Source organism: Trichogramma pretiosum, unplaced genomic scaffold (assembly GCF_000599845.2).
Source record: "Trichogramma pretiosum strain Unisexual culture from Peru unplaced genomic scaffold, Tpre_2.0 scaffold59, whole genome shotgun sequence".
Taxonomy (NCBI): Eukaryota; Metazoa; Arthropoda; class Insecta; order Hymenoptera; family Trichogrammatidae; genus Trichogramma; species Trichogramma pretiosum.
The window spans coordinates 921721-936274 of record NW_019641668.1 but is presented as its reverse complement, the minus strand read 5'-3'; the positions used below and the strand labels follow the sequence as shown (position 1 = coordinate 936274).

At 40.8% G+C, this 14554-nt stretch overlaps 2 protein-coding genes across 2 annotated transcripts; one reads left to right on the top strand and one right to left on the bottom strand.

Moving 5' to 3' along the window:
- Positions 1–139: 139 nt before the first annotated feature.
- LOC106651283 (DNA polymerase subunit gamma-1, mitochondrial) lies at positions 140–3654 on the bottom strand. The gene has a single exon (XM_014369723.2). The coding sequence runs from the start codon at positions 3554–3556 to the stop codon at positions 209–211; it is 3348 nt and encodes a 1115-aa protein (XP_014225209.1). The 5' UTR covers positions 3557–3654; the 3' UTR covers positions 140–208.
- A 6030-nt stretch (positions 3655–9684) lies between these two features.
- On the top strand, positions 9685–14090 carry LOC106651284. Its single transcript, XM_014369724.1, has 3 exons — positions 9685–9760; positions 9848–9952; positions 11209–14090. Exons 1-3 carry the CDS (start codon positions 9748–9750, stop codon positions 14088–14090), a joined length of 3000 nt encoding a protein of 999 aa, XP_014225210.1. The 5' UTR covers positions 9685–9747.
- The last annotated feature ends 464 nt before the right edge of the window (positions 14091–14554 follow it).

Below are 14554 nucleotides of genomic sequence, written 5' to 3'. Positions count from 1 at the left end.
ATTAGATGCATAATACACGCTTGTGGGCATTTAAATTTGATCAAACAAGACAAGGAGAGAGGAAGGAGAAGGATATTGCCGGACCACTCAGCTCTTTATTCGTTCAAAAACGCGAAGAATCAAGTCGTTGGAATGGTGTTTAAAATTTTATTAAAAAAAAATATATAACATTTATTGCATGGACGCATCTATCATTGAAAAATTAACATTACTTTTTGGAATCTAAATTGATGGTACCTACGCAACCTTTGCTCTTCTCAATGGCAGTCCAAACATTCAAGCTCTCGCCGGGCTCGATGCCGTATCCCTCTTTGAGTCCATGCGGATTCGACATGGTTTTGCAATCGGAGGAGGCTTCCTTCCTCAGTGCCGAGTCGACCTCGACGCCGGTAAAAAAAGCCACGGACATGGGCAAGTCCTTCATTTGAAGCCGCGAGACGAAAAACGAGCGAACCATCAGATTTGTCACGTGCATAGCCAGGGCGGCATTGTACTTGTGCTTGGACGCTACCAGGTAGCGAACCTCGTCGTGAAAGGTCAAGCAGAGCCGAGCATTTCTGCCCATTAGCCAGCGCATGTTCACCAGGATGAGGTGAAGAAAGTCCACGGCCGAACTTTGCACCACCCAGTTGATTTTCGTCGGCAGATACGTATCGTTCGATTCCTTTTCCAAGGCTCTGCTGAGCCTCGAGTTCAGAAAAGGCGTCGCCGGATGCTTTTCCGCTGCTATTTCTTCGAGACTGTTAAACATCACCGACTCCGTACCACCGGTCCATTTTCCACGCTCGAACACTTCGTCTCTGTTTTTGCCCAAGAGTTTCGCGACTTTGAATGTTTCGCTGGGTGTGTAGAGCCTATCGCCGAAAGCGCCGGAAATGTAATTTTCCTTGAGCCGAAAATATTTCTGTCCTTTTGTCATGAGAAACATTTTACTGGACTTTTCACTTGCCTCTTTGTCGCTCATCGTGGGGTTGAACTGCTTCAATAATCTTTTGGCGAATATTTTACCAGCGCCGTAAATTCTAGCGTAGTTGATGATCTTGGCTTGATCTCGCGAGATGCCGATAGCTTTGGCGGTGACACTGTGCATATCGGTGCGTTTCGATTTGTCTCCTATCAAGGTCATCCAGCTGAATGGAGTTCCTCCTTGTATTTTATTTGCCGTTGAAAAAGCGTCCCCTAACACGGAGGCAATCCATAACTCTTGACTATCCACGTCCGCTCCGACGATATTGTAGTTTGCAGGGGCGTTGATCATCGCTCGCAATTCAGAACCGATCCTATCGTACTGAGCGTTTGAGGCCGTCATCCACGTGGGTTCAACTGCTCTTCTTGTTAAAGTACCAGATACAACGACCTGTGGAATGATTGCTCCGAAATTAATTGTCTGATGGTTTTTCTTGACTTTTGAATTCATGAAGTTTTCTTTGCTATCTAGCCACACTACAAGTTGAGAAAGAATTCGATCTCTATTATTTTTCCAATATGAAGACATTGTTGAAATTTCCAAAATTCTTGTGGCACTCGCGTCTATTCCAGTAAGAACATTTTCCAAAAATTTGTTGATAAAATCTTTAGCCAAAGGATTGCCAACATTTAAAAACAGTCCATCTTTATGAGGTAGTTTGAAAAAATAACAACAATCATCCAAATTCGCATCAGGTTGATCATCTGGTTTTGCTGGTTGAAACCAGCTTGGACGAGATACTTCTTTAGAATTTTTTTCTTCTTGAATGTTTATAATTGTTTCTCTGATCAATTTATTGTGCTCTTCAGGAGATACATTTTTATTTGATAAATGCCGAAATATTTGTTCCAATGGTATTTTTGAAGTAGAGCTTTCAGCTTTGTAAGGCACCAAAAAACCCCAACCAAATTCTTTTATGTGATGAAGTGGATAATTTTTCCATGATAGATTTAAAATTTTTGGTGTCACATTCATGGAAGTACTGATTTTTTGAGCTTTGGGAAACTTGATTTCACATTCTTCATCTTTGTAGCATAATTTTCTATACCAATTTGGGTAACCTGGCAAATGAGACTTTTTTTTGGGAAGATATTCTCTAGTTTTCTCTAAATAATTAAACTTTTCAATTATGTTAGGTTTCCTATCTAAAGTAGCTAAATCTTCTTTTTGTTTAAGATATACTTTTTCACAGCCTTTTTTCATTTTAAGATCTTTGATCGACCAATCTTCATCCCACATCCAAGGATTTTCTTTGTATTGTTCATCTAATAACAACCTACATACTTGGTCTGCTCTTCTGGATAAACAACTTTTGCTTTCCAAATTTAAATCATCAAAAGTTGTTTCGGCCTCTTCAATATATCGTTTCCAATTATAGTTAACTGGTAAATATGCTGAGCCAAGTTCTAACATTCCAGCTAAAGTTGCTGGATGAGGAAATCTTTCAAGAAACATAGGAAACAATTTTTTCAAAACATTGTGAGTTGCAATTACATCAGATGCACAGTAATGTGTTAATTCTTGAAATTTTTCTCTAATAACTTCAATTTCTTCTTCTACAAAAATATTTCTTTCTTCCTTGTTTATTTCAGTTTTACAGTAAAGCTTGTGAACATCAGCTAAATTGTTAAGAGATGAAATTGAATGTAAATAATGATTTTCTTCTGCTGCACTTTTAGATTGTAAAATAGTTCTTTGATAACTACTTGAACCACTTATGCATATATGTAAAGACATAGTATCCAAGAATCTAGTGGCAGTCTCATTCAACCAATATTGTTCTTTTGTTCGAACACGATCATAGGAAACATTATGTCCAACAATTATTTTTGGGGTTTTTTGAAAGTTATTTAAACAAGTTCCTTTATCACTTTTAGAACTTTCTAAAGGAATTAAGTAATCTGGTGTAACAATTTTATTACTGAAATTTTGTGACCCACCGTCTATGAGCTGTTTTGAACACCAACTATACCATGCGTTATTCCCAACAGCAGTAGCTAAGGTTGGAAATGGCCCATTTTTTACGCAAACTTCAACGTCATAAATTAATCCATCTTCTTCAGGATAATCAACAGATTCATACGTATTGTTATAGTATTTGGTCCATCCTTCTTGGAATACAAATTTTTTGGGCATAGGAGGAATATTACCCAGCAAATTGAAAATAATATTCAAGTATGGATCAACTTGTTCTCTTGCTATATTTTTAAAGTGTTCTTCAATATTAGACCCTTTAAGTGGAGGAATGGTTATATTTACATCCGGTATAATTTCTGAATTGGAAGTTGATATTTCAAATTTAGCCAAATCTTTTTTCACCGACAACACTGCATTTTCGTCGAATTCAGCTCTGTTAAAGTCGTTGCCAAAAATCTGTTGATATAAATTTCTAGATAACATTTGCAAATTGATCTCATTGTATCTGGTTTCATTTTCGAGCAAATTTTGTTTTTCTTTGTCACTTTCACTCTCTGCGAACGCCTGTTTGCTCGATGAGTATTCATGTTTGCACTGATCGTAGAGTTTCAAAGACCGCTGACTTTTGCTAAGTACTTTTTTCGCGATTGTAAACGTACTTACACATTTCATATTATTTAAATGAAGCGAAGAAGCGAATTGAGAGTTACGTGAAATGTAGTAAACATTGCGGCATGTGTCGCTTGAAACCTAGCAGGCGGTTTTTTGAAACGTGCTCGCATCATGCAAAGCCTGTGCTACCCACATGTATAGGTACACATACCGTCTGCCGGCGTAACTCGTTATACAGACCAACAGATAAGTATGGTAGCTGAGAGTTTTATGAAGATATTGAAAAAAGACAGACATGAGACAATCGTTGCTTTCAGTTTAAAGAGTAAAATAAAATTATTTTCTCTCCCATGGAGTAGATATGCATAATACATTAAGAACAAATTTAATTTTGATATTAAAAACTTGAATCCCTGAAGCTGTCCAAATTCTCAAAGAAAATTTGAAAAAATAGTTTGAAACGTCATATTTTAAATTAAATAGTATTTCGATATTAAAAAAAATCATTATGCGCCAATATCCGGTCACTTTTAAATATGGTGTAAGCATTTCCATTATTTAATTTAAAAAACACTTTGAAAAACAAAAATTACACCCAATGAATAATAATTACCTGGACTATACCATTTAAATCATTTTAAAACTTGTCCAAACGTTTGCAATTAATTTGACTAAAAGTGGCCGCGTATCGAGGGCTGGCCCTATTACGCAAAAAGTTGTCTAAAAAACGACTAGTTTTGGAGGTGCGTATGGTAATCAGGAAATATTAGACGTTTGCTCGTCGTCGTTGTAACTTTGGCCTTCGGAATTGTTTGCACGAATCTCATAGCAACTTGGACAATATTTCGAATACAACATTAAGCGACGGGTGTGTGGCGCCTTCGCAAACGATGATACAACGAATACGAATGAAAAATGCGAATAATCTAGATTCATCGTTAATCCGCGCGATATAGAGACACCAACGTAAGTATCGAATTTTGTCAGATTAATTAAAGATGTAAGCGCGAATAAACGAGGCAAGACGTCAGCCGATTGATTTGCGAGCAAAACAATGCGAGAACGAAGAGGCGCGCGCGCGCCCGCGCGATCGTGAGAGCAGGCTCGATAATGACCCAGTGGCCGTCGGCCGCCCATTACACGCCCGGCTACACGTCCAACGGCTTTACGCGCGCATAATGAGTATTTACCTATATATATGCAGAGGCATAGGCGCGCAGCGAGCGCATATATTACAAAGCCAAAGATCGAGGAAACAAAGAGGCCCAGCAGAAAGAGAGAGAGAGAGAGCCGTCACTCGAGCCAGCTAAATTATTACCCAACCCGAAAATAAACATTTATATCATCGAGCGGTTATAGCATCCACGCGTTGCTCTTATGTTCCTTTGCTTTATTTTTTCACGCGCGAATAGTAATGTCTCTTTCCGGATACCCAGTCATATCATTTTGGCTCGACGTCGCAGCACGCATTCGAAATTTTGATGATACACTGCGTAATATTGCAATAATCTTTTTATAATTATCCTTTCTCATCGACGAATAAACATTCGCTGCGAAACCGCAGTTAATTCGACAACGACCCATGTAACGAAAGCATTTACAATCCCATGCGGTTGTTGTTGTTGTTGTTGTTGTTTTATTATTTCGCGACTCTTCTTACACGTTGTATACGAAATGAAGTGCGGCCTCAAGGTCGCTGCATTTTCAAGTGTTTTATGATCATTTTATCGCTACGAACGCGGCTAATAATTGGCCTTAAACGCTCTATCGGATGAGTACGAGTACGCGAGAGGCTTGGGTAAATTTAATTGTACGCGATGACCCTAATATTTTCGGCTCGTCGATCCTTTTAAACACGCGAGCCAAGAGTGTATAAAAATTATGCGGCAATACCTTCTGTGCACAATGCAATGTAAATAGGGAAAAGACGCCTTTGCGCAATATGTAGATGCGACAGAGCCACGGCAACAACATATCAACTTAATGACAAGGATTCTAAGATTTGGTGGCTTTTAGCTTTTGCAATGGGCTTATATTATAATCCCCTGCAATACGCGATGAAAAATTTGACGCAGAAAAAAAAAGGAGAAAAAGATGAAGAAAATAACGGAATAGGTCTGTTATGCTACTCTTTTTTTCTCTCGAGTTACACTTACACATAGACAAAGAAATTCGCCTTGCCAAGGTGTCATTGAACTTACGCAAACGGATGGGCATTATTTAGCAATAGAAAGAGAAGCAATTAATCGCTTGTTAGCATAATTGAACCCTACTGCGTATTAGGCAGTGAGCGTGCAGAAGAAACAACGACTTCCAACGGTTTACCCTATTTACGCGCGCCCGCGAGATCCTCATTGAGAATTCGTGGAGGATCGCGCGCGCTCGAGCGCGGGCGGCAAAAGTCAAAAGTCATTCACCGAAATTCTTTTGCCGGTGCTCGACTATAGGTGAGACTTTCTAATTATTTTACACGCGCGTCATCCTTATGTAATTTTCGTATTTGTTCGATTGCGTGCCCAAAATTGACAATTGCTTTTTTTTCTCAGCGATTATACCTATGCGAGATTCTTCCAAGAGTCCTTTACATTGAAACGTGAGCCATAATACGACGTGGATGATTTTTGCGCGCGCGCGTCTATACTTTGCGTATACTTTTTTTCCATACACGCACCTGCGTGACTGATATCACTGAGAATTTTTCGGATTTATATTTATCCGATTGCAGTCTGTTTGTTGTTGTATAACTTATGAAAAATTAGTTACTCATCCTCTCGGTCTTTTATTAAAAACAAACAACTTTTTTCACGCTCGAGTTTAGTTTGTCGAATGATCTAGTCGATAGCGCGGATACACACGCACTTAAGTATATCGAATTTGATTATTTATACCTCTCTATTTTCTATGCAAATCATTCAAGTGACGCCTGGTGAATCAGTCGAAATTTTTGACCGAATCGCTCATTCATGAATCTAAACTTTATTTCCATTACTGATATCATCAATGGACGCGGCAGCAAACGGAATATTAGAAAATCGCCTATCTTTGACTATTTACCCGGCAAATTACTTGTGTTATACGCACTATTGTATGTAGGCTGGACTCGTTCGAATTGTTTTATTATAGTTTTTTTTTTACAAGCAGCGATAAGAAAAATTTAAAATAAAAAAGTCTCGCTTTATTAATCTCAATAAAATATAATTTTTACGAGCCGTCTATCAACTTTGCAATAGAGGACGAATCATCGCATCATTACTCAACTGACTCACCGATTTTTTAAAATCTGTCCCCACGGCAAAAAAAAAAAACAGAAACAGCATCATCCACTGCTATCGGGCCCAATTGTAAGATCGGTGCCCGCGAGGTGGGGGTCGGGGACCAACCAAGATATGAGCCCCTAGGCCTCACCTGTTTACACTCAGTGATGAACAGAACATTGCACGCGATCGATGCTTGCTCTCGTGCGCTTTTAGTGCTGTTGTAGCTGCATTAGTTGTTGAAGACAATTTTTTTTCTAATAAAAGTGTTTTCAAATTAAGTTAGTGATAATGCAGTGCAAAGCCATATGTAAGTACAAAATTACTTGAATTCGTTCAAAATGACCCGAAATATTTGCATTTAACGAAGCAACGATAAATAATAATAATTCAATAAAAGTTTATTCCCCAGAAGAGAAAAATAAATCAAAATTGTTTTTTGTAAATTAAATGTTGATCATTCTTGTCTTGGCATATTTTTTGCGAACGCAATTTTTCTTTCTGCTCCAATTAAGAATTGTTTTATTTTTCCAAATTCTTCGATTCATCAATTTTCATTTCAATTTGAACGTGAAAAATTCAGTATTATACAGATGAAATCACGAGCTGTTGTACTATATAAAAAATATATTAATTTCCGTTTCGTTGTCTGTTCGAAGTGTATAATATAGTTATTATGAATCATTGCGTCGACACTTTGCGAGCATAGCTTTTAAAAAGCCGCAAAATATATAACACCTGATAGGATAGCAAAGCTTTCGCTCGGTCCCCATCTTCATTGTGTTTATATATAGAAAATTTCGTGTGTAACTTTAGTATTTAAGTATATGATACGCACTATATGTCACCATTAAAAACTTTCCCACCTTTTACTCCTTGCTCGGTAAATGAAACTGCTGTTTATGTCAATCGCTTCAAACTCATCATTTTTATTGTCTTCGTGAGAGTTTTCTGCAGTTTTGACAAAAATCGACGATAAAGTTCGTGTATACCCTGTCAATTTCATAAAATAAGTGTAACACGTATGTATCTTTTACTACCGATCTGCTCAATATAGTTTACCGATATTTACAGTTTTCACTCGATTTCCAATACATTCATGAGTACAACAAAACCATTCAATTTTCACAGAAGTGTAAAAAAAAAAAATAATAAATAAAAAACTGCACTGTTTAATTTTAGAAAAATATTTATTTTAAATAAAAAAATGTTGAATCGTAAAATGTTTTCGATAGCGCTCTTGGCCACGACCTCTACTCTGTCGACTTGGCTGCGCGCGCTGAAGCCGCCGTGAAAGTTTTTTCTTATTAACTTTTAAAATATATTATTCTTTGATTTACTACAATTCTGAGGCAAATAGCAATGAGTTAACTCGACAGACGTAAGTTATTGACCTTTGAAAATACACATACGTTCGTATGTGTGTGTGTACACGGAGTGAAAGAAGCCTCGTAGTCGGAATCATCGCGGTTTTTCTGGAGATGATTGACCAGTGCTGGTACTGAACAATGAAATCGGAATCGACGAATTCTTGGTAGCCAAGTAAAATTAGTTGATGAAAAAAAAAAATATTGCACTCGTGTTTACGAGTCAAAATGATGTTGCATTCGTGCGCTTAACGTTGCGTTACTTTCAAATATTTTAAATTATATCACTCGAAGCGGTGGGCAACTAGTCGTTGCCCAGAGCAAAAAATGCTTTTTCGCGAAATTTATGCTTCACATGATAATAAACAATGTGTGCAGCAGCAAGTATCATCGTAAAATGCTCGTTGCGCGCGTCCGTGCCGCGGGTCCATTGCTCCCGCGACGACTTACATAAATCACGTTTGCACTCTAATCGTGGCTTAATAAAATCCTCGAAAAGCATATAATAAAATGCAGAGCTGCATTTCATATAGACACGCTGATCCGTGACAAAATTAGAGCAAAACTAACGTCCTCGACGACGAAAGCATCAAATCCCGCGAGCGCGACGTTAATATCGTACTTCCGAGATTGCGCAAGTAATGCGTATATGCGCGAGTTATGCGCCTATTTTACGCTACAAGGTATAGAGAGCCTGGCCACGCACTTGTAATAAACCATATCACTATTACAAGAAACCCAATTGAAATTACTGGGTGGTCCTGCGAGAGCATGTGACATGTCGAGCGTAAAAAAAGAAAGAAGAAGATGCGAGCGCGCACATCGTTCCGAGCTGCGCACGCGATCTGTACCTTCTGTAAGCGATACGTATAGATGCAGGGTTATTCGATGAAAACGACGTCATGGACTTACTTGGTCAAATAAAAGGGCAAAAAATATCGGAATTCGTTGGCAACATTCAATTATCCATCGAGCGCAGGGACGATGCACGTGTACGGCGTAATGACTGCAATTCGATCGCAAATGCGTTGCGAGCATATTATACATACAAGTATGCGTTGTAAGTCCAGAAGATCAAAAACGACTCTCGGATTCGTTTGTTAAAATGTTCGAGACTTCATAAATTTGAGCATTTGATTATTCCTGCGTGCGATGACGCAATGTCGTGCAGCCGCATAGGCCTACGCGCGTCCCGTGGCGTGTTTCTTTGAGCGAGAACATAAAACGTCGACGCGGACGTGTAACGAGCCTTCAAAATCACGAGCGCAGACGCTGCTCTCTTCTTCGAAAGCAAAACAAACTGAGGATAACGTGATTTTTTCTCTCTTTCTCTCTTTCAGTTCTCGTAGTCCTGCTGTGCTGGAGCTGCGAGCTTATCCTAGCTCGTCGGCAACACAACGAGGAGGAGGACGACGACAGCTTCGATCGAACGAAAAAGGTATTGGCCAGACGAAGCATCGATGGAACTCGCGGCAGGTTTGTACCACATACATAAAAATGCGCGAACGCATAGAGCGAGTCGTTGATGATAAAATATTCATCGATTTGATTGTAACGCAGAAAACACTACGAGCCAGTGAAAGACGGCTTTTACAATGATTACAAAGGCCAGTATCGCGACAACCTGGAGATGGAGGAAGCGGGTAAGTTCGCCTCGTTCTTATTGTGCCGCTCGGTGCATTCATGCAAGTGTATATTATAATGGCATGCATGCATGCGCCTATTTGCAGAGCTCCAAGGTCTCAGGAACAACGTACCCGGTGAACCCGGCGTAGATTATCCCGCCTACAAGAGATTACCGAGAACTTCGTTCAGCTGCTCCGGCAAAGACCGAGGTGAGTCGTACATATCGTCGCTGCCTTATTTAATCCATTTCTTTCTCCTCTCTCTCCCATCGAGCCCCCGAGTCCTTATCTATATGGATGGACTTTGGAAAATTTGCACAACATCTTCTTCTTCTTTTTTTTTCGTTATTTATATCGCGAACGAGTTACGTTTCGCAACGGCCGGGGCTTGATTTATACGTCATTATACGCAGAACTGCTCTAAAAAAGTCCGAAGAAAATAATAGGGCACTCGGCAGCAGTGCATCAATGCAGCAATGCGCAGCAATGCGGCCCAGTGTCTATATATATATATATACAAGCGCGCACGTACGCACAAGAGCGAGATGTAACGCGCTGCATTTTTACGATCTTGAAATTCTTTGTAATGAAAGCCGCGCGCATGGCTTGGATGATGCGCGCCTCCGAAACTCTTCCTTTTTTCATCCTTTTACGAGACAATAGAGCGCGATCATATTGTTTCACTGAGATTTTATTATTTCTTCGCGCGTGTACGCATGTCGCACAAAAAAAAAAGGATAAATCCGCGCTTCGAGGGGAAAATAATTATAGCCGCTGACCGCGTACCGACTCGCTACCTGTATGAAAAGGGCCGCGCAAGATTCTAGCCTGCGCGAGCCAAGTACCTCGTTATTCTCAAACTGATGCTTGCAAAAGCCCAGCACATGTTCTGTAATTTCAATTTTAAACTTTGCGTCTCGTTTTGATGAAAAAAAAAAAAAAAAATCGCACCCGTATTTCTTCTCGTACGCTGGCAGATGCTTAACGAATGGAAATATAAATCATCAAAGGGCACTTTGTAATGTGCATTCAAGATTTTCCGCGACGCGAGCTCCTGCGAGATGAAAAAAATTGTCTTAAAAATATTTTTCGAGTCTGCTCGTAATAATATGTATCAACGCGTCAAGAGTGTAAAATTTATTCTGTTGTTGATGCGTACATGGCCGTAAAAAGCTATAATTCACGACCAACCGAGATCGTAAAAACGACTCACAGCTGTTATTTTTCTTTATTGATTAATGCTGATTACAAACATTGCGCAAAATTCTTATTTTTTACCCTTTTTTTTTATGTAACGTCTATCGAATTGAAGAGTTTGTGGTAAATGTTTTTTTTTTTGTTTAGCCCAAATAGATTCAAGCTTTGATTCTTGCACGAAATATGTGTACTAAAGAAATGATACTAGTCAGAGATAAAATGACAAATCTGCTGTCGATTATCTAACGTGTAATTGAAAATTGTTACAGGTTATTACGCCGACGAAGAAGCTGGCTGCCAAGTATTCCACGTCTGTGATTCAGGCCATACTTCGTCGTTCTTGTGCCCAATCGGTTCGCTGTTCAGTCAACGTTTGCTCACTTGCGATTGGTGGACCAAGGTGCCCTGCTCCGAAACCAAGAAACATTATTTCAAACTGTTTCAAGATTACGACTCGGAACTCGAAGATCGTCAGAAAGTTCACCAAACTCTGAGTAATCATCAAGACAGTGATTATCAAGATCAAGATCGAGAACACAATAAAGTCATCTCCATCGTAAGCAGGCAAGAAAACAACTTGAATTATGAAAATAAGTACCAAACGAGAGGCTCGCTAAGGTCGAACGAGCCCGTGATTGTACCTATGACCGATTCGCCGGTCATTAGAATTAAGACGATAGACGAAGATACGGAACTTAGAAGCAAACCGAAAGTCAGTGCCCAGAATGCCAGATATAGAGTCCGAGGATCTAAGTACACGACGCCGAAAACGACAAGATACTACACGACCACCCCCTCTTACTACAAGACTTCATCGGCTGAGTCGTATAAAAATCCGACCGAATCCACGGTACAAAATCTACCCTTGAGCTATTCAACGGAAAAATACGAAGAAAATGTTCCCACTACTAAATCGAATGAATACAAGGAAGATATGATAGGTAAAGAGAGCATTGGCTTGGTTAGCTCAGGAACCGAACGGAAAGTTGAAGAAGTCGAGCAAAAGTTGGAACTCGAAACGACAACCGCAGTTCCTACGACACTAGAAGCCGATCAAGAAGCGGCTAAGTCGAGCACGGGTGAAAATTTGATTTATGCAACGGAAACTCCAGCCGCAGAGACCACCACTGCCCAGTACGAGACCGAAGCCACGACCCTGCCGAACTTGGACGAGCGATCGGTAGAAACGACTACGTCCTATACGTTCCCCGACAACGATGATTATTTCACGGGTGCAACGGAAATTCCGAGCACGGACGAAAACTCCAGTTTTCGTATCAACGTTCAAGAATTTAAAACTACTTTACCTGCCGAGGTAGGTTCCACGGAATCGCCACTGGCAAACGAAAACAAGGCCACAAACGCCAGCGAACAAGTTGCCGACTCTCACGTGGAAAGCAACGCTCCGCTCGCTGTCACACTGACATTGAACGATACGGAAAAGCAGCTGGAAATTCAGACTCCGTTGGACAGTCAGTCGCTGAGCAAATTCATAAGTCAAAGAATCGAGCAACCCGTTGACTCATCCGAAAGCGAAGCCGTCAAACCCAAGCAGACCGAAGCCGAAAGCCCCGCTGTGACAACCCAACGATCCTACTTGTTTACCAGAACCACTCCAAGCTCCAGAGCTTCCGAATCGATTTACAACAGGAAGGCGCCGAGTAGGGGACGCGTAAATTACAGGGGTCGTCGACCGGTAAGCAGCAGCACGACGACCACGCAAGCTCCTCAGCAGTATTACGCCGCTAATAATGATTACGAGGAGGAAGATGCCGCCGTTGCTTATCAGAAAGCCAATCAGAACTTCAACAGCAGGCGAGGACCCGTTCGAAACTACCAGAGCAACTACTCCGGCCAAAAGTACCGAACTCGTGGCGAACAACCGAGATTCGCATCGAACTACAACAGGGAGCCAGCGAGAGATTACGAGAACAGAGAAGACGATCGAGCGGAGTATCAACCCAACAGGCAGCTGCCACAGCAGTACCTGGAAGAACCTGCAAAAGTCGAGCCACAGAGATCCGTTGAGTTTCGCAGGAGACGACCTCAGCAAGTCCGCTCGAACGTACGACCCAATTCGGATAATTATCAAAACGTCGACTACCAGCAAAACGTAGAATATCAGCAAAGAGAAGTTCCGAATTACTACGAAGAGAGGAATAATTATGAAAAGTATGGTTCTCGCGTTTCTCCGTCGAGAAATCGCAAGGTGAACAAATTCAGGGAAGTAACCGAGGCACCTCTCCTCCCTATCGAACAAACGAATCCTTACGAAATCAACGCAGGATTGCAAGATAAACCGTCGAACGTTCTCTACGCCATGAGCCAAGTAGCGAATGGCGATGCCTCCGTGCCGAGAACTCCGAGTGCCAAACAAAATGCGAAGCAGCGCTACAGGTATCAGGACAGCAGACAAAATTATTTCGACGATCGGAACATGCCGCTCAGAGAATCGGACTTTGAGGCTCCGATTTACAATTACGAGGCCTTCGGACGCGATGCTTCCGAGACGGACTCGTATGCGCAACCCCCGAGCTACGGACTCAACGATCCGCAGTACCAAAATTTCGAGGCCCCGCCACCGGTATCGCAGGCTCAATTCAACTACTACGACACCGCGGCCCCGCAAAAACCATCGATGATGTTGCACCGCGCCTACCAAGACATCCCAGAGCCCGACTTCAACCTCTACAGAATCATGAAGTCGCGCTCGTATCGTAAAAAATTGGAACTCATTCAAGAGCACATGAACGTCGACCTCGACGAAGACGACGACGACGACGACAGTCCAGTGACGCCAAGTTCCTACTCGCCGGAGCGCATCAACTCGTTGCGCTATTCCAATGCCGAGTCGACGTTGAAAAGTAACTCGACGGAATCTCCGGCGAAAGCTACCTTCGAGACCGAATTCATACCTGCCTTGGGCTTCGAGATTGGCAGCGAAAGAGGTAAACAAGAGTATCTGGAAGCGGTTAAGAAGGGCCTCGTTGAAGACACACAGCCCTCTGATCAATACCTCAAGCCGCCATCCGGCCTTGTTATAAACGTAACCGATGCTAACGACAAGGCGACTTACAATGACGCCAAGGACTATAACGAAGACTCTCATCGTTTTGATTACAGCGAAGAAGATGCGTCCGAAACAAAATAATTCATAGCGCTTAATTTATCGAATCTGTACAATACTTTTTTACTTTTAAGCTCCTTTAATTTATAAGATTTTGACTGGAATATCTGCCGATATTTTTTAATAGATCATTAATTAATTTGTATAGCAATATATTTTTTACTCGTGTAATCGTCCCAGATATTTCTTATCGTAGTCAATTTTCTCAAATGTATCTTCTCAATTTTAAGTTTATATATGCATAGAGATCTGAAAGGCTAATGTATGTGTAGTAGCTATATAAATACACTCATAGAGCATGGGTCGTTGAGAGTCAATTTTTACTGTATGTTTATGTTTATAGGTATATAACCTATTTGAATGAATACCGTACCATGACGTAAACAGTCGAGCTTGCAATATTGCGCGTGAAAAGAAAATATATTGAGAGAAAAAGAGAGAGAGAGAGAGAGAAGGAAGAGTCGTTTGCAACCATAGAAACGTGCGTG

What these genes read in the sequence shown, in the direction of transcription:
- LOC106651284 (XM_014369724.1), top strand. An exon ending in CTGCTCCGGCAAAGACCGAG is followed by an intron (nt 9,953 to 11,208) that starts GTGAGTCGTACA and finishes AAATTGTTACAG; the next exon opens with GTTATTACGCCGACGAAGAA.
- LOC106651283 (XM_014369723.2), bottom strand. Translation starts at nt 3,556, where the DNA reads ATGAAATGTGTAAGTACGTTTACAATCGCGAAAAAAGTACTTAGCAAA.